Genomic DNA, 18,000 nt, shown 5'->3' with positions numbered 1-18,000 from the left:
TGGCAACGGGTGCTGCTAAAATGAGGGTCTGAAAGGGTTGGGTAGGCACAGGTTGGGTGCCCGTGGGAGTGGATGTTCATGGGTTTGGGTGCCCACGGTTTTGGGTGCCCACGATGGTGAGCACCCCTAGGGATTGGTGCCCATGGCTTTGGGTGCCCACGGACTTGGATGCCCGTGAGCATCCCTAGGGGCGGGTGCCGATGGCTTTGGGTGCCCATGGCTTTGGACGCCCACGAGGCTGAGCATCCCTAGGGATGGCTGCCCACGGGTTCACGTGCCCAGCGTTGCATCCCATTCCCCGGGGCCCGCCGGGCGGGGAGGGCCGGGACATCCCGCAGCCGTGGCCGGGGCGGTGCTGCCGCCAGGACCATCCCTTTCCTTCGCCCCACCGGGGCGGTCCGGTGCCGGGACGGTGCCCGGGGCCGTGCCGCGGCTGGCGGCTGGGGGGGGGCGGGAGGGGGTCCCCGGTCTCTGGCGGTGGCCATGGGACCGGGGCACGGAGCAGCGGCGGCTCGGTACCCGCTGCGGGCCCTGGCACTGCTCTGGACGGCGGCGGTTCTGTGCCAGCTGGGCAGCGGCAGCGTCCTCCGCCGCCGCCTCCACGGCTTCCTGCAGCGGCGGCTGAGCGGCGGCGAACGGCGAGATGTGCAAAGGGAGATCCTGGCTGTGCTGGGGCTGCCCGGCCGGCCCCGGCCCCGCGCCCCCGCCCGCGCCCCCGCCGCCGCCGCTCCGCTCTTCATGCTCGATCTCTATCACGCCGTGGCCGGGGAGGAAGAAGCGGAGGAAGAAGAGGAGGCGGCGGTGTCGTGGCCGGTACTCACCGGGCTCAGCACCCAAAGCCCCCCGCCCGGCAGCGTCGTCAGCCGAGCAGACACCGTGGTCAGCCTCGTCAACATGGGTGAGCGGCGGCACCGGGAGAACCGGGGAGCAGCAAGGGGAACCGGAGGCTACGGGGGGTCACCGGGAGAAATGGGACTTGCGCGGGCAGCGAGGGGACCGGGGCGCACCGGAGGGACCGGGACGTGCGGGCAGGATCTAGGCGGCTTTGGCAGGAGCGAGAATGTAGCAGACCGGAGGAACCGGAGCCCGTGGGGACACCGGGAGGACCAGGGCGTGCGGCGGTACCGACAGGACTGGGGCGCACCGGGACGACCGGAGCCTGGGGAGGGGCGAACCGAGGGCGTGCGGGCAGGATTTAGGTTGCTTTGGTAGGACCGGGGGGACCGGCAGGACCGGAGCAGACCGGGGCGCACCGGAGGGACCGGAGCGTGCGGAGACTCTGGAGAGCGCGGGCAGGATCCAGGCGGCTTGATCAGGACCGCAGGGGGACCGGAGCAGACCAGGGAGCACGGAAAGGACCGGAGCCCCTAGGGGCACCGGGGGGGACCTGGCCATGAGAATTTGGGGGGGTGAGGGTCCCCCCGGGAGGGCAGGCACTGGGGTGCCCTGAACCCCGCGGGATGCAGAGACCTGGGTTTGGGTACGGAGCTGTTCCCTGCCTCGCACATCACTTCGAGGGTGTTCCAGGGTCCCTGTCCAAGCCAAGCTCAAGCAGGCTGGGGAGCATCTGTGCAAAGATCAGAGGACAAGGTGTGGGCAGAGGGTGCCAGCAGGCACAGGGCAGTGTCGTGGTCCATGAGCTGCAGCTGTGGCTGGTGCCCTGGGCTTGGGGATGCCTCCCTAGAGCAAGGCTGGGTTTGATTGCCGCCAAAGGGCATGTGATGAGAGGATGCCCTCACCATGGCACCACCGTGGACCAGACAGGGCTCTTCTCCCCTGCACCCCTCCAGGCTCTGCACAGGGTGCTGTAAACTGGCCAAGGCTGATGGCAAACAGGGTAGGATTTTTAGCGGGGGGGGTGGGGTCTGGGAAGCTACCTGGGAGGTGTAGGTGGTGGCACAGGGACAAGGGTGTAGGGGTGTGGATTCAGGGAAGTGGACACAGGGGTCCTGATGGAGGGATGTGGAGAGAAGGGTACTAGGACATGGATGGGCACAGGGATGGTGGCACAGGGGTACTGGCATAAGGATGGGCACAGGGTTGCTGGCACAGAGGTGCTGGCCCAGGGATGCGGGCACAGGGCTGCCGGCGCCACTCCCGTTCCTGGTACTCCTGGAGCAATCAGGAGAGTTGGGGAAGAGAGTTTCCAGCCTTCAATTTGAATGGCTTTGATTTCTGTGGCTTCGTCAGCCCCTTCATGTTAATGAACTCCGTGTTTGTGGCCTTCATTTGCCTGCATAATGTGCTGCACAATTACCCTGCTGGGACATGCAAATGGGGCAAGTCGCTGCTTCCATTGGGCACTTGGACCTCTTTGCTCCCAGCCACCCCACGGAGCCCTGTGTGAGCCGGGCTGGAGCGCAGCTCCCAACGGCACACCTCTTTCCTGGGAAGGGGAAATGGATGACAAACCTCCCCCCGTGCACAAACACCTCCCGCTTTGGGCAGCGAGGGCCTCGGGGCCATGGGCGGCCACCGGGCACCTGCGGCTGGGTTTGGCGGTGGAGCCACCCAGCCCATCCTTCTCGCTGCCTCTTGGTGTGGAGATCGAGCCCTTGATGTCGGCCTGCCCTGTGCTATTTCTGTGCTCTAGCTGAGGGACTCAGGTGTAATTTTAAGCCTGGGGTAAGGCTGGGCTTTGAGATTGCTTCTCGGCCAGGGCTGAGGCACCAGCCCGTGAGTCATGGCTACACGCAGGCTATAATCACAGAGCTGAGAGGGTTGTAACGGGAAGGCGAAGAGGAGGAGGAGGAGGCTCTCAGCGTGCCCAAGCCCCCTGTGATGGCTCATCACAGCACACATCCTCCCTTGCCCTTCCCAACATCCACTGCTGCCCTGGGCTGTGGCTGGACTCCTTCACCACGGATCGGGATGAGGCAGTGGGGCAGCTCTGTCCGCCACCAGACCTCCTGGGCTCTTGGCCTGTGGCTGGATGGGGCTGAGCACAGAGCACCAGGAGAGATGCAGCACTTTGCAGGGCCACAGCAATGCTGGAACTGCGAGGCCAGGCTGAGAGAGTTGGGCTTGTTCAGCCTGGAGAAGAGAAGGCTCCAGGGAGACCTCCTGGTAGCCTTCCAGTGCTTAAAGAGCAGAAAGCTGGGGACAGACTTTTTTCCAGGGCCTGCTGTGGCAGGACAAGGCGGGGATGGATTGAACCCAAAGAGGGAGATTCATACAGGAGAAAAGAAAGATTTTTGTGCTGAGGGTGGTGAGACCCTGGCCCAGGCTGCCCAGAGAGGTGGGAGCTGCCCCATCCCTGGAACCATTGCAGGTCAGGTTGTTTGGGGCCCTGAGCAACCTGCTCTGGTTGGGGATGTCCCTGCTGACTGCAGGAGACTTGGACTAGGCGACCTTGAGCAGTTCCTTCCACCCCAAAGCAGTCCATGAGTCCACAGCCAGCCACAGTCTCAGCAGTGTTACAGTTTGAAGGGGGAACTTTAGCCTAGTCCCTGCTCAACCACCACGACCTGCTTCCCTCAGCTGCTGCTCACCAGCCCTGTCCTCCAGACCCTTCCCCAGCTTTGCTGCCCTTCTCTTGACCTGCTCCAGCCCCTCAATGTCCTTCTTGGAGCGTGGGGAATGGTCATCTCAGGTCCTCCTGATGGTGATCTCGGGAGGATGGAAGGAGCACTTGTGAGATGGAGCAGGAGCCTGGCAGAGGCTCAGCTCCAGGATAACTCCAAAACCTTTCCCTGCTTTGGAAAGCCTCTGGAGCTTATTTTTCTCCTGCTTGCAAGGGAAGGAAGGCATCTTCCTCACATCTCCTTTAAACCTATTTTAGGCTTCAGAGCACTTGATGTGGTCGAATATCCCTGGCATTTCTGTCTAATTCAGCCTCTGAAATGATCATGGGGAGCAGCCAGGACCAGTAATTACGACTGATGCTCAGTTTATAGCAGCAGAGAAAGCTCACATGGAGAAAAGTGGAGCTAAAAACAACCTGGGGAGCAGGATGATGAAGGGCAGCAGCCTCATCACTCCATCTCTGGGAAGAGATCTGGAGCACGCTGGGACTGGCAAGCAGCAGGACTCAGCCTGGCTTGAGCTCAGCATCTCCTTGCATGGCCATGGATGGCTAATCCCGGGGTTTATTATTTGTCTGGGGGGAGGTGGGAGCACAGGGTGGCATTTAGCTTTGGGGAAAGGTGCAGCAGCTGCTAGGGGTGAGACATTAAACACTGAAGGAAGGGGCAAGGGAGAGCAAAAGAGCTTGGCTTGGGTTTTTTTAGTGAGTCTCATCCACAATCCGGATAATCCACCCACAGATAATTGAGGGTTGGCCATGAGGCTGAGTCAACCCTCCTCAAATCAATAGCAGGTTCCCAGGCACCACCATGGGTTCCTGGCCATCTGGGGAAGGGAGGTGTGTGGGGGGGCACCCAGCAGCCACACATCCCCAGCACCAGCTCAGCACCCAGTTTACCTCCTGGGCAAAAGGGTTCTGTGGGGTCTCAGGGTGCAGCTCCTGGGTTGTGGTTTTGCAGCCATTTATTAATTTGCCAGAAACCAGGAGGTTGGAGGGAGGTGGGGGCTGGGCTCTTCGCCCTGGTGACAAGTGAAGGGATGAGAGGGAATGGCCTCCACTTGCAGCAGGGGAAGGTTAGGTTGGGCTTTAGAAGAATGCTTGGTCAGGCACTGGAGCAGGCTGCCTGGGAGGTGTTGGAGTCACTGTCCCTGGAGGTGTTAAAGAAATGTGGCCATGGCACTTCAGGACATGGTTTAGTGGCCAGGGTGGTGTTGGGTTGGGGGTTGGACTGGATGGTCTTAGAGGACTTTTCCAGCCAAAACAGTTCTGTGATTCTATGAAACTTCTCTGAAAGGGTTCTCCAAGCCTGGCCCAGGCTGCTCAGGGAGGTGGCTGAAGCCCCATCCCTGGAGGTGCTCAAAAGAGGCAGAGCTGTGGTGCTGAGGGCCATGGCTTAGCAGCAGGCTTGGCACAGTCAGGGAATGGTTGGACTCGGTGATCTTAAAGGTCTTTACCAACCAAAATGGTTGGACTGCAGCTGGACTGGGGGGCTGCTGTGTGTCCCCCCCGTGGGGAGGGGGTGAGCAGGCCAGCTCCAGCTCCCCACAGCATCATCCTTCTGGTCACAGCTGGCCACAGCTGGCCGGGCAGGGAGCAGGAAACGCTTTCCACATCCGCCCTTGCCCGCCTGGCCCTGGGCTTTATTTATACCATAAGTTGTGGTGAGCCCAGGAGCTGGAGGGAATGTGGGGTCTGGAAAAAGAGGGGGGGGAAAGAAGGGGAAAAAAAGGAAAGAAGAAGAAAAAGTTAAAACAGAAGAAAAGAAAGAGAGAGATGTGGCAAGGGTCCAGTGTGGACCTCCCTGAGCCTTTTGAGGGTCCAGCATGGTCCTCCCTGAGCCTTTTGAGGGTCCAGCGTGGCCCTCCCTGACCCTCTTTGCTCCTCAGTTGAGCAGGACCGGGACATCTTCTCACCAAAGCCATACTGGAAGGAGTTCAGGTTCGACCTGACCCAGGTGCCCACGGGGGAGTCGGTGACAGCCGCTGAGTTCCGCATCTACAAGGCACAAAGCCTCAGCAGGCACAGCAACGACAGCCTGCACCTCAGCATCTACGAGGTGGCTGCTGAGCACTCCAACAGGTGACAGGCACAGGGCTGGGGAAGGGGTGAAGGTGGTGGGGATGAGGATGGGGAAAAAGGTAATGGAGATAGGGCTGAAGACAGAGATGGGGGTAGTGATGGAGGAGGGTGAGGATGGGGATGGATGGGAGTGGGAATGAGATTGAAGATGGGGACTGGGATGGGGAAAAAGGTAATGGAGACAGGGATGAAGATGGAAGTGGTGTTAGAGGAGGAGGAGGGTGGGGATGGATGGGGACAGGGATGGGGATGAGGATGGGAATGAAGATGGGGATAGGGATTGGGATGGGAAAGATGATAGGGATAGAGATGAAGATGGTGGAGATGGAGGTGATGGAGAGATGGGGATGGAGATGGAAATAGGAATGTAGGTAGAGATGAAAATGGGGATGGGGATGGAGATGCCCCCCCTGCAACCCCCAGCCCCAGCATTTCCCCTTCCCACCACCAACACAGACACCAAGGGAAGCAGCACCACTGCTGCCAGCTCTTCCCACACTTTCCCAAAGCCACACCTCAGCTTTCCAGCCGGGGCTGGGAGGTTGCTTTTCCCAGGGCAGCTGCCAGAGTGCCACCATCATGTCCAGCACAGCCTGGGGCCCCGGGAGCCGCCGTCCTGAGCCAGCTGTGCCAGGACCTGTTTGGACACAGGCGCTGAGGCCTCGTTTCCGTGACTGCTGGTTGACGTCGGTGCCCCTTGGGTGCTGTTAGTCACCTGCTCAGCTTTCTCCCCATTCCCACAGGGAGTCTGACCTGTTCCTGCTGGATGCCCAGGACCTGCGTGCTGGCACCGAGGGCTGGCTGGTGTTCGACGTCACAGCTGCCAGCAGCCACTGGTTAGTGGATCGGAAATACAACCTGGGGCTGCGGCTCTACGTGGAGACAGCTGATGGTGAGCCTGCCCGACCTGCCTCCCGCTGGCTGGGGCCAAATCCCCACCAACTGGAGTCCTCTCATCCCCTCTTGGTGCCACAGCAGGTAGTGGGGAGGGTTCACCTCGCTGCAGTCGTAGATTTCCAGCTGTGAAGGAGAGCTGTGGGCAGCTGGGTTTGCCAGCAAGAAGCCTCCCAAGGACATTAATGCTAATGGGGTTGCTGGTGTAGGCTGTTAATAACCCCATTAGCACTTAATGAGCTCCTTACCTGGAGGGATCCTCATGGAATCACAGAATCAGTTCAGGTGGAAAAGCCCTCTGAGGTCATCGAGTCCAACCATCGACCCAGCACCACCCTGGGCATTAAACCATGTCCCAAAGTGCCATGGGCACAAGTTTCCTGCCCACCTCCAGGGAGTGCACAGCAGCATTCAGACTCTTCTCACCAAGGGTGCTCCAAAGGTGCCTTTGAAAGATGCTGAGGAGCACAAAGAGCATCTCCACTCCCACAGGGTGGAAGTGGCAGCCATGGATGCTCCTCTTCCCTCCCAGTGCACTGAGCTTTCCTCCCCCGTAGTGAAGAGCAGGATGGGTCCCACTAAGGCTTTGTCCCTGAATTGCATCACACCGTGGTCAGGATGAGGCCAAGGGGCTGCTCATCATCCACCTGCCCAGAGGAGCAAGAGCAGAGCAGGAGCCCTGGGATTATGGAATCATAGAATGGTCCAGGCTGGAAAGGACCTCCGAATGTCATCCAGTTTGATCTCCCTGCAGTCAGCAGGGACATCCCCACCTAGATCAGGTTGCCCAGAGCCCTGTTGAGCCTCACCTTGAATATCTCCAGGGAAGGGACCTCAACCACCTCCCTGGGCAACCTGTTGCAGTGTTCCAGCAGCCTCCTAGTGAAGGACTTCTTCGTGGTGGCGCAGCTCAGGCTGCTGAAGCCGCAGCTCCCCGCTGCAAATTTCCTCCTTGTGTTTTCTGTGTCTCTTTGCTTTAACCAAATGAGCTCATTCCGAGAGCAAAGCCTCACCTGGTGCCATTCCCTGCAGGGCACAGCGTTGACCCAGGCTCAGCAGGGCTGCTGGGGCGCCGAGGACCCCGCTCCAAGCAACCCTTCATGGTGACCTTCTTCAGGGCCAGCTCCAGCCCCCTGCGCACCACGCGGGCGGCCAAGCCCCCGAGGAGGAGGCAGCAACCCAAGAAGAGCAACGACCTCCCACACCCACACAAGCTGCCAGGGATTTTTGGTGAGAGCTCTGGGGGGTGAGAAGAGGCCCCAGGACCAAGGAACCTTCTCTTGGCTTTTGGCCCCCAGGGAAGCAGAGCAAAGAGCTCTTGGGGGTGTTTGCAGTGTGGGAGGCGCAGACGTCCCCGGGGCAGTGGTGTTCCCTGGGGGGGTTCCTGCATTTGGACTTTTTGGCATCGTTGCCCTTGGTTTTGAGGCCACCTTGGGAGGGCATCACCCAGGGAGGGCATCACCCAGGGAGGGTGTCCCAGCCCAAGGAGACTATCACAGCCCCAGGAGGCTGTCACGCCTCCAGGAAGCCACTCGGGCAGGAGGAGGGTGGGAAGTGCCACCTTTCCCAAACCCACTGAACCTTGGGAAACCTTCAAAACCAACTCCCCTGTGAGCAGAGCTGGGATTTAAGCCTTCCCAGCCAAATCCTCCTCATTCCAATCTCAGAACACACAATCCCAGGCTGGGCTGGAGCTTCTCTTCCCTTTTTGCAACAATGGGGGCTGCTCTCCTTTCATTCTTCTGCACTAAGCCCCATCACAGGGGCTGCTGAGCCCTACCTCTTGAGCAGGGATGGCAGCAGCAGGGGGGATTGGGATGCAGGATGCTGGCCCCATGGGGCTGCCACTGTCCCCTTCTCCCACAGACGATGTCCACGCCGGGGACGGGCGGCAGGTCTGCCGGCGCCACGAGCTCTACGTCAGCTTCCAGGACCTCGGCTGGCTGGTACCAACCTCCTGGGGGAAGGGAATGGAAAATGAACCATCCTTGTCCCCCTTCTGGGCTCCCTCCCGGCCTGGCTTCTCTGGCTGTGAGCCAGGAGCTGCCACAGCCCCATCCTGGGAGGTGGGAAGGCCAATAGGAATCGTCACAACCCCAGGCCCCCACCGGTGTCCTGAGGTGCACGAAGAGGAGAGTGGCCAGCAGGCTGAGGGAGGTGCCTCTGACCCTCTGCTCTGCCCCAGTGAGGCCACAGCTGGAGCATGGTGTCCAGTTCTGGGCTCCCCAGTTCAAAGAGGAGCCACAAAGATGCAGAGGGACCTGGAGCATCCCTGTGAGGAGGAAAGGCTGAGAGCCCTGGGGGTGCTGAGCCTGGAGAAGAGCAGCCCCAGAGGGGAGCTGAGCGGTGCTCAGCAAGAGAGAAAGGGGGGGGGTGGGGGGGTGGGGGGGGGAGGGGGGCAAGAGGATGAAGCCAATCTCTTTTCAGTGGTGCCCAGTGACAGGATGAGGGGCAGTGGACACTGGATTCCAGAAGGTTTCACCTCAACATGAGGAAGAAATTCTTTGCTGTGAGGGTGCTGAGCCCTGGAGCAGGCTGCTCAGAGAGGTTGTGGAGTCTCCATCTCTGGAGAGCTTCCAACCTCACCTGGACAATGTGATTGTGGGCAAGCTGCTGGGGGTGACCCTTCTTTAGCAGGGGGGTACTAAAGGGGGGATGATCTCCAGAGGTCCCTTCCAACCCCCACTGTTCTTTGGCTTTTAAGGCTCTGAGACCCCAAACAGCTCATGGCTCAGGCTGAAAAAAACCCCCAAACAAACAAACCCACCCTTGCTGCTGGCACAGCCACTCTGGGAGGAGCTGGAGGGTTGGGTTTGCAGGGGGGGGATGAATGAAGGGGTGCAAAAGGGGTGAAGCCCACACTGCTTACTGTTGTGACCTCCTTTTCTCTCCTGCAGGACTGGGTGATCGCCCCCCAGGGTTACTCAGCCTACTACTGTGAGGGGGAATGTGCCTTCCCCTTGGACTCCTGCATGAATGCCACCAACCATGCCATCCTGCAGTCCCTGGTCAGTGGCAGCCCTGGGTGGGGGGCACAGGGACCCCATACAGAGCCTGCTGGCTCCCAGGAAGAGCGGAATGTGGGGCTGGCTGTGCCTCTTTGAGAGTGCTTAGGTCGGGAGGTGCAGTTTAGCTTCAGCTCCCAGCAAAGCAGGGGTGCACACATCTGGATGGGTGCATGCACATCGGGGTGGGGGAGGGGGGTGCACGAAGATCTAGATGGGTTCATGCACAGCTGGACAGGTGCATGCACAGCTGGACAGGTGCATGCACAGCTGGGTGGCTGCTTCCCCTGCTAGCCCATGGGGAAGGGCCTCGCGTTGCCCGTGCAGCCTCCTCCCGAGGGTTTGGGCTGAGGTCCCCCGCCGAGTGCTGGGCTCAGCATGTTCCAAGCGGTGAAACTTGAATGCCCTATTCTTTAATTTTTTAATTCTATTTTATTTTTCCCCCAAACTCACCTCACGTCCCAGCTGGTGCTTTAATTTCTGGAATTTCCTGCCCTGTGAGTGTTTGATTTCCCAGTGGCAGAGCCACACCGGCTCCGGTGCTCGCGGTTAATTACAGGGAGCGCCGAGTCCTCGGCCGAGCCTTTGAAGGTGGCACCTGGAGGGGTTTAATTTTGCCATTAATGAAGCTGCCAGAGGTCCCCATCCGGCGCTGGACACGATCCTGGCAGCGGCAGGGAGAGGATCTCCCCCACCCTACACCCCTAAACCCAAGGCTCTTCCCAAACCGGAGCTGTTTGGGCAGGATGTGAATCACCTGGCGCCCGGATCCGGCTCTTCTGGGAAGCGCCGGAGCAAAGGCGACTGGGGAACGCTGCCAGCCCCAGTTTGTGCTGCAAATAGCAGGGTTTGACAGCAAAAACACCAGACTTCCGAGCTGGGAGAGCCGGGCTGCCCCTGCAATAAATTAATCACACATGTCGGGCAGAGCCAGCAAGGGCTGCGCGCAGCCGGCAGCCTCCGAGCTTCCCGGCTCCTGCTGCCCAGGGAATCGCTGGGATAAGCTCTGTCCTGAGCCGGGCATGAAGGGCAGTCGCAGGATCACAGGGGCTGGAAGGGTCCCAGTCGTGTCCGGAGAGGTGTTGGCCGCTTACAGTTTCAGCGCACTGGGCTGAATTTGCAGCCCTGATGGAGAATCTCTTACTGCAAGAGCACCCAGCACCCCCTCCACCCCCCCCAGGAGAGAGACCTCTGCTGCCCTGATGGCATTTTTATTATCCTGGGGTTGGTTTTGTTGGGTTTTTTAGCCATTTGCCTATTTGCAGCGAGAAACAGGCTGAGAAATTCCCAAATGAATGAAGGGGCTGCCTGGCCAGCACAGTGCCACAAACCCTGCTCCAATATAAACTGCAGCAAGGGCTGCCCAGAGCTGAGGATAAATATTTGTGTAAAAAGCTGCAAATAATTTCCCCATTCACCCAGTTTTGGGGTGGTGTTGTTTTTCTGCAGTTCAGAGCTGGTTTGGTGTTTTGTTTTGGGGGTTTTTGGTGTTGTTTTTCTGCAGTTCAGAGCTGGTTTGGTGTTTTGTTTTGGGGGGTTTTGTTGTTGTTTCTCTTCTGTCTGGAGCCACGTTTGCCGATGCTCATGGCTTCCATCCATCCACCCACCCACCCCAGGTTCACCTGATGAAGCCTGAGGCTGTGCCCAAGGCCTGCTGTGCCCCCACGAAGCTCAGTGCCACCTCTGTCCTCTACTACGACAGCAACAACAACGTCATCCTCAAGAAGCACCGCAACATGGTGGTGAAGTCCTGTGGCTGCCACTGACAGCTGGGTCACATCTGTCCCCATCCCTCAACACCCCAGCCCTGTCCCCATCCCTCAACACCCCATCCTTGTCCCTTTCTCCATCCCTCAACACTCCATCCCTGTCTCCATCCCTGAACATCCCATCCCTCTTTCCTTATCCCTGAATATCCCACCCCTGAATGTTCCATCCCTGTCCCTATCCCCATCCCTGAATGTCCCATTCCTGTCCTTTTCTCCATCTCTGAACATTTCCAACCCTCAAGTCCCAGCCCTGTCCCTTTCCCCATCCCTGAATGTCCCACCCCTGAACAGTTCATTCCTGCCCCTGCCCTCATCCCTGAACATCCCATCCTGAATGTCCCATCCCTGTTCTCTTCCCCAGCCCTGAACATCTCATCCCTGAACACCCCATCCCTCAATGTCCCATCCCTCAACATCCAATCCCTGTCCCTTTCCCCAACCCTGAATGTCCCATCCCTGGACAGTTCCTTCCTGCCCCTGCCCTCATCCTGAATGTCCCATCCCTGGTCTTTTCCCCAGCCCTGAACATCCCATCCCTATCCATTTCCACACCCCTGAACATCCCATCTCTGAACAGCTCATTCCTGCCTTTGCACCCTGAACATCCCATCCCTGTCCTTGTCCCCATTCCTATCCAAGTCCCATCCCTGTCCCTTTCCCCATCTCTGACCATCCCATCCCTGTCCATTTCCCCATCCCATCCCCACCAGAGCAATGTGACACCGGGTTTCTGCTGCCTGTGTTGAAGAGGAGTTTGGAGTTTTCTGAGCTGCATCACAGCAAAGGCCATTAATAATGACTAATAATTAATAATAATCATGATAATAAATCCCTCCCACCCCTTCCTAGAAGTGGATGTAAATAATAGGAATCTTTTCTTCTCCCAGCACACTGAATGAAACAGGTCCAGCCAGACCCATATCTATAAATACAGGAAAGAGAAGCCTTGTGCCTGCTTCTGTGTCTGTTTTCTCCATGGCTGATGTGTTGATGGCTCCCAGGCTGCTGCAGGGGCTGACAGAGGCATTTTGGACTGAAGGGTAACCAGGACAAGAGAGGAAGCCTCTGAGGAGACCTTCTTGTGGCTTTCCAGTATCTGAAAGGGGCTACAAGAAAGCTGGGGAGGGACTTTTTAGGGTGTCAGGGAGAGATAGGACTGGGGGGGATGGAGCAAAACTAGAAATGGGGAGATTGAGATTGGATGTTAGGAAGAAGTTCTTCCCCAGGAGGGTGGTGAGAGCCTGGCACAGGTTGCCCAGGGAGGTAAAACCTCCCTGGAGGTTTTAAAGACCAGGCTGGATGTGGCTTTGAGCAACCTGATCTGGTGTGAGGTGTCCCTGCCCATGGCAGGGAGGGAATTGGAGCTGGATGATGCTTGAGGTCCCTTCCAACCCTAACAATTCTATGATTAAATTGCTCTGGGATTGAGCTATTTCTAGCCAGCTGTGTCCAACTAAGCCACCTCTAACCAAGTGCTTTTCATTCCCTTCATCAAAACCCCCTCAGCCAGTTAAGGAGCTGGCTGCCTAACCTGCTCCTGTTTGCTTCACCAGACTCAGCCAGTTGGAAATCAATCCCCCCCCAAAAAAAACCCCACAAAAAACAAATCCCTGTTGGGCTCTGGCCCTGTTATAAAATAAACACCTAGTCTGGAAAGTCAACACCAAAGTTCTCTTGCTCTTTGTTGTAAAATAAATGTCACAGCACAGCAGAGCTCTGTTTGGAGGATGGAGGGGAAGGGGGGGGAAAAAATCCTCAGGATCAGCTAAAAATGTACCTGTTTGCCTGCAAATGAGCCTGGCCAGAGGGCTGGGATGTGAATTTTAGGGCAGGCTGTGGTTCCTCAGCTGTGTTCAGAGGTGGAGGCTTCCCCTGGGCTCCCGACCCAGCTGCAGCCACACAATTTGTGCTGTTTGCACAATTAAGTTACTTATTTGCTGTGAGTTGAGCAAAGGAGAAGGCCTGGGCTGCTGCTCAGCCTGGGGAGCCTTGTGTCACTGAACAAATAACCCTGGAATGGTTTGGGTTGGAAGGGATCTCCAAAGGTCATCCAGGCCAATCCAACCCTCCTGCGGTCAGCAGGGACCGATGCAGCTAGAACAGGTTGATCAGAGCCTTGTTGAGCCTGACCTTGAAGATCTCCAGGGATGGGACTTCAACTACCTCCTTGAGCAACCTGTTGCAGTGTTCCAGCAGCCTCCTGGTGCAGAACATCCAATCTCAAGCTGCTCTGCTCTCACTTCAAACCATTGCCCCTGTCCCTGCAGGCCTTTGCAGAGTCTCTCTGCAGCCTGCTTGTAGCCTCCTTCAGGTTCTGGAAGGCTGCTCTAAGTCTCCCTGGAGCCTTCTCTTCTCCAGGCTGATCACTCCCAGCTCCCTCAGCCTGTGCTCACGGCAGAGGTGCTCCAGCCCCATGATCACTTTTTGTGGCCCTCCTCTGCACCCACTCCTTTGTGTGCTGAGGGCTCCAGAGCTGGACACAGCACTCCAGGTGAGGCCTTTTAGATAAATGCAGAGAAAGATCCAAATAAGCCACCAAAGATCTGCTCCCTGTGCATGCCTGCCTTCCCCAGATGTCTTGCTTCTGTGGAAAGGTTTTATCTGCTCACTCCACATGAAATCCAGCTCAGGATGTGCTCATGGCTGGGTGAAAGCTGAGGGCCTCCAGCACCTGGCCTGTCCAGCAAAGGCTCTCTCTCTTCTCTCCATCACATCCCAGTAAATGGGAGCTGTAGGATGGAGATGGATTTGGAGCAGGCTGCCTTCCCAGCAGGATGGAGACCTGCCTCCCTCTGCTGATGGGAAAGAACACTGCAGAGCCAGGGCCACCAAAACTGCCTCCACCAGACCCTGCTGCTGGAGAAGTGTGAGAGGTTCAGCTCTGCCCATCTTGCCCTGGCAGGGGCAGCTTCCCCCGGAGCCAGGATTTGGACACTGGATTGTAGAAGATGCCAAATGCCAAGAAAAAGGCCAGAAAGCAATCATCACCTTAGCTCAAAAGCAAAGCCCACCCTCCCATGCTGCTCAGAACTCAACAGAGAGGGCCAGGTCCTCAGCATTTGCAAAACTAGCTTTTATTTTTACCAAACATAAAGACTCTCCAGAACACAGCAGCAGAACCAGCCCTGCCCTGGGCGGTGCAGGATGGTGCAGGCTGAGATGTGATTTATCCCTGGTGGGGACAGCCCCCCACACAGCACTGTCCACAGGCATCTTCACTCCAAGCTTTGCAGGGGGATTTCAACAGAAGCTGCAGGTGCTGGGCACTGCCAGGGGCTCGTGGGGCTGCACCAGCCCAGCCCAGCTCTCTCTGGCCCCTTCCTGGCCAGGCTCACCCCATCCACAGCCCCCTCCTAGGGCTGAGCTCAGGGGCACTCCCCACAGTCAGAGATGATCACCTTCTGCTTCGGTTTCCCATCTTTGGTGCCTTGAGCCTTTGAGGAAAGAGCAGCAGGAATGAAAAGCACAACAGCTAAGGGCAGGAAGGAGGGGAGGGGCGGGGGGGGAGCTCTGGCCTGACCTACCTCAATCTGCCGCACCACGTCCATGCCCTCCGTCACCTCCCCAAACACCACGTGCTTGCCATCCAGCCAGTCTGTCTTATCACAGGTGATGAAGAACTGGGAGCCATTGGTGTTTGGGCCAGAGTTGGCCATGGATAAGAGCCCTGAGAGCCAAAAAGGGTTGTGTTATGGCTGGGGAGGGAGTGGGGAGCTCCAGCACCTGAGCCACCGCTTCCGGCCAAACCCGTTCCCAGGCCTCACAAGACGCTGTTACGGTCCAGGAGAGCCTCTAAACATTAAACTCCACAGAAACTACTGGGAACCAGTGGTGTCCAGAGAGAAACACTTGGCAGCCATGGAAGATGGAAAGGGGTAGAGCCTGCTCATCTCCTGTTAGCTGCAGCAACAGAAGAGCTCTCTGGGTGGAGACAAACTTGCTTGGGTGTTTCTGCTGCTTCGCATAGCCACACTGTGACATCCCTCCCTCAAAATCAAACAGGGGAGCAGCTCCAGAGTGCTCTCTCCAGTATGTGATGTGGAAATCAGAGTATCTCCATGGATGGAGTGAATGATGGTGACAATGGTCTGACCACGGCAGATTCTACACCACGGCAGAATTGTTTGGCCAACGCAGGTTCTAACTCAGAGCTGCTGCTAGCAACATGCTCTAGGTCAAAACAGCCCAAGTGTGACCCCTTGGATGAGGCTGAGACATTCTGCCTGCCAGCCCCTGCCTGGTGAGAGAGCTCTACCTGGCCCTGTGTGTTTGAGAATGAAGTTTTCATCATCAAACTTCTTCCCGTAGATGGATTTGCCGCCGGTGCCGTTGTGGTTGGTGAAGTCGCCGGCCTGGCACATGAACTGGGGGATGATGCGGTGGAAGCTGCTGCCCTTGAAGCCAAAGCCCTTCTCGTGGGTGCAGAGGCAGCGGAAATTCTCTGTGGGTGGGGGGCAAAGGGGAGAGAAGTGAGAGCTGTGTCCCAGCTGGAAGCCACCACACCCCCAGGCTGCCCTCCTACTCACCGACGGTCATGGGCACCACGTCGGAGCGCAGGAGGATCTGCAGCCGCCCCGCAGGCTTGTTTCCAATCTTGATGTCCATGAACACCTGAGGGTTGACTCGAGTTTTCTTGGCAGGAGGCTCACCCTGGGCAGGGAGAGTTAAAAAAGCAAGTGGAGATGGCATTCCTCTGCTCTCCCTCCAGAGACAGCCAGCCTCACACCTTTGAGACAGCTCCAGCCCTTTACCCTACCTCCTGTGCCTCTGTTTTGGGGGCCTCTGCTCCTGCCTCCTCTGCATTCTCCTCCAAAGTCTTCCCTGAGAACTTCTTCAGCCACTCATCATCTGACCAGACTGTGGTGGCAGAAGGAAAGGTCAGAGCAGAGGAACTGGACAGAAGGAGCACACAGGAGCATGCACATGGCTGCCCAGGTCAGGCTCACATCTGAGATGTGGCAATTAGAAGTGCAGCCAAGAGTGTTTCCATCCAGGGAGTATGTTGGGTTAAGTTAGTTGGTTATCAGGATGCTGCTCAGAGCCTCAAGATCCCTAAACAGCAGGCAGAACCTTGGATCTGAGGGAGAATGGATCTGAGGAGAACCTGAGCAACATCCAGAGGCTCTGCCTAAAGCAGAGAGGTTAATGCAAAGCTCCATGGGACAGCAACTCACCAGGCCTGGAGGATCCTTCTTTAATGCGCATTGGCTTGGCCAAGTTCACACGGATTGTCCTGCCAAAGAGCTCAGACTCATTCTGCAGAGGGGGAAACAAACAAGGACAGAGCCCACCACAAGGTAAAAAACTACCCACCATGCCCCCCCAGTCCCTGCAGAAGTCAGAGGAGAAGAGGAGAGAACTGAGCTGGCTTTGCCTGCGCAGCCCATGCCACACAGGACCTCACTCTGGAGGACAGCAAAGCCAAGTGGGTGAGCAGGGGCAGGCTCCATACCATGTTGTCAATAGCTGCTGCTGCATCCTGCCAAAAGAGAAGTGAAAGGAAACTTTCATCAGCACTTTTCTCTCTCTCCTCCTTTAAAAACAAGGCTCAGCACATCACACCCCAGCACCTCCCTGCAATGAAGAGTGCCAAAGGACTGAGCTCCTAAACCTCAGCTACCCCAGGGCAGTAAGAACTGCTGGACGGTTAAGAACCAGAGAAAAGAAGGCTCCAGGGAGACCTTCTGGTGGCCTTTCAGGACTTAAAGTGGCCAATAAGAAAGCAGGGGATAGACTTCTGAGCAGGGCCTGTTGTGATGGGACAAGGGGTGATGGTTTGAAATCAGAAGAAGGAGATTCAGACTGGAGAGAAAGGAGAAATGTTTGACACTGAGGGTGGTGAGACCCTGCCGAGGTTGCCCCCAGAGGTGGGAGATGCCACATCCTGGAACCATTCCAGGTCAGGTTGGTTGGGGCTCTGAGCAACCTGCTGTAGTTGGTGATGTCCCTGCTGACTGCAGGGGGGTTGGAGTCCCCTGGAGGGGCTTCAGTGCCATGGAGATGTGGTGCTGAGGGACATGGTTTAAGGAGATACCTGGCCCTGCTGGGTTAATAGTTTGGGCTCGATGCTCCTTCCTAACTTAAAGGATTCCATGACTGTATGAACAGCAGGGGAGGCAGAAGGGGACCCGGGCAGCTCACCCACCTGCCCCTAACTCACCTCCGCCAGCTCGAACTCGACGAAGGCGAAGCCCCGGTGCTTTTCTGCAGGGACAGAAGCAGGCGGTCACGGGCAGCAGCCACAGCGGTCCCACGGCCACCCAGCACCGCCTCTCTCCCCCGGGACTGCTCTCTCCACGCCCCGGGGATGCTCCCCGGCAGCACCAGCCCAGCCCCCGGTCCCCTGCAAGCCCCGGAGCCACGCACCGGTCTCGTAGTCCAGCGGGATCTGGATGTCGGTGATGTCCCCGAAGGGGATGAAGGCAGCGTGCAGAACCTTCTCGTCCACCTCCTCCGCCAGCCCTCCTGCGGGACGGGCAAGCTGTCACCGCCTGCGGGCCCGGGCCCGGCCCCGCCGCAGGGCCCCGGCCCCGCTACTCACCGACGTACAGCACCCGCTTGGTGGCCGCCATCTTCCCGCCGCCCGCCCCGGAACCGCCGCACGCGCTTCCGCCGGGGGCGGGGCGCGGGGCGGGGCGGGGCCGCAGCCCGGGCGGGGAGCGGGGCGGGGCGAGGCCGCAGCCCGAGCGGGGCGGGGAGCGGGGCGGGGGGCGGGGCGGCAGCCCGG

The 18,000-nt window shown here is 58.2% G+C and overlaps 2 protein-coding genes across 2 annotated transcripts; one reads left to right on the top strand and one right to left on the bottom strand.

The window, feature by feature from the left end:
• The first annotated feature begins 483 nt into the window (after nucleotides 1-483).
• Nucleotides 484-11,312, top strand: LOC104307471 (bone morphogenetic protein 8B-like). The gene is made up of 7 exons (XM_009908530.2): nucleotides 484-898; nucleotides 5,413-5,605; nucleotides 6,349-6,497; nucleotides 7,532-7,729; nucleotides 8,366-8,445; nucleotides 9,397-9,507; nucleotides 11,121-11,312. Exons 1-7 carry the CDS (start codon nucleotides 484-486, stop codon nucleotides 11,268-11,270), a joined length of 1,296 nt encoding a protein of 431 aa, XP_009906832.2. The 3' UTR covers nucleotides 11,271-11,312.
• Nucleotides 11,313-14,334: 3,022 nt separating this feature from the next.
• Nucleotides 14,335-17,886, bottom strand: PPIE (peptidylprolyl isomerase E). Its single transcript, XM_054170427.1, has 10 exons — nucleotides 17,815-17,886; nucleotides 17,640-17,738; nucleotides 17,434-17,477; nucleotides 16,726-16,752; nucleotides 16,448-16,529; nucleotides 16,030-16,130; nucleotides 15,800-15,923; nucleotides 15,529-15,714; nucleotides 14,798-14,940; nucleotides 14,335-14,707 (listed from the first exon to the last, which is right to left on the bottom strand). The coding sequence occupies exons 1-10, from the start codon at nucleotides 17,843-17,845 to the stop codon at nucleotides 14,639-14,641; spliced, it is 906 nt and encodes a 301-aa protein (XP_054026402.1). The 5' UTR covers nucleotides 17,846-17,886; the 3' UTR covers nucleotides 14,335-14,638.
• Between the last annotated feature and the right edge of the window lie 114 nt (nucleotides 17,887-18,000).

This window comes from Dryobates pubescens, chromosome 20 (assembly GCF_014839835.1).
Source record: "Dryobates pubescens isolate bDryPub1 chromosome 20, bDryPub1.pri, whole genome shotgun sequence".
NCBI classification, from domain to species: Eukaryota; Metazoa; Chordata; class Aves; order Piciformes; family Picidae; genus Dryobates; species Dryobates pubescens.
This window is presented reverse-complemented; position numbering and strand designations above follow the sequence as displayed.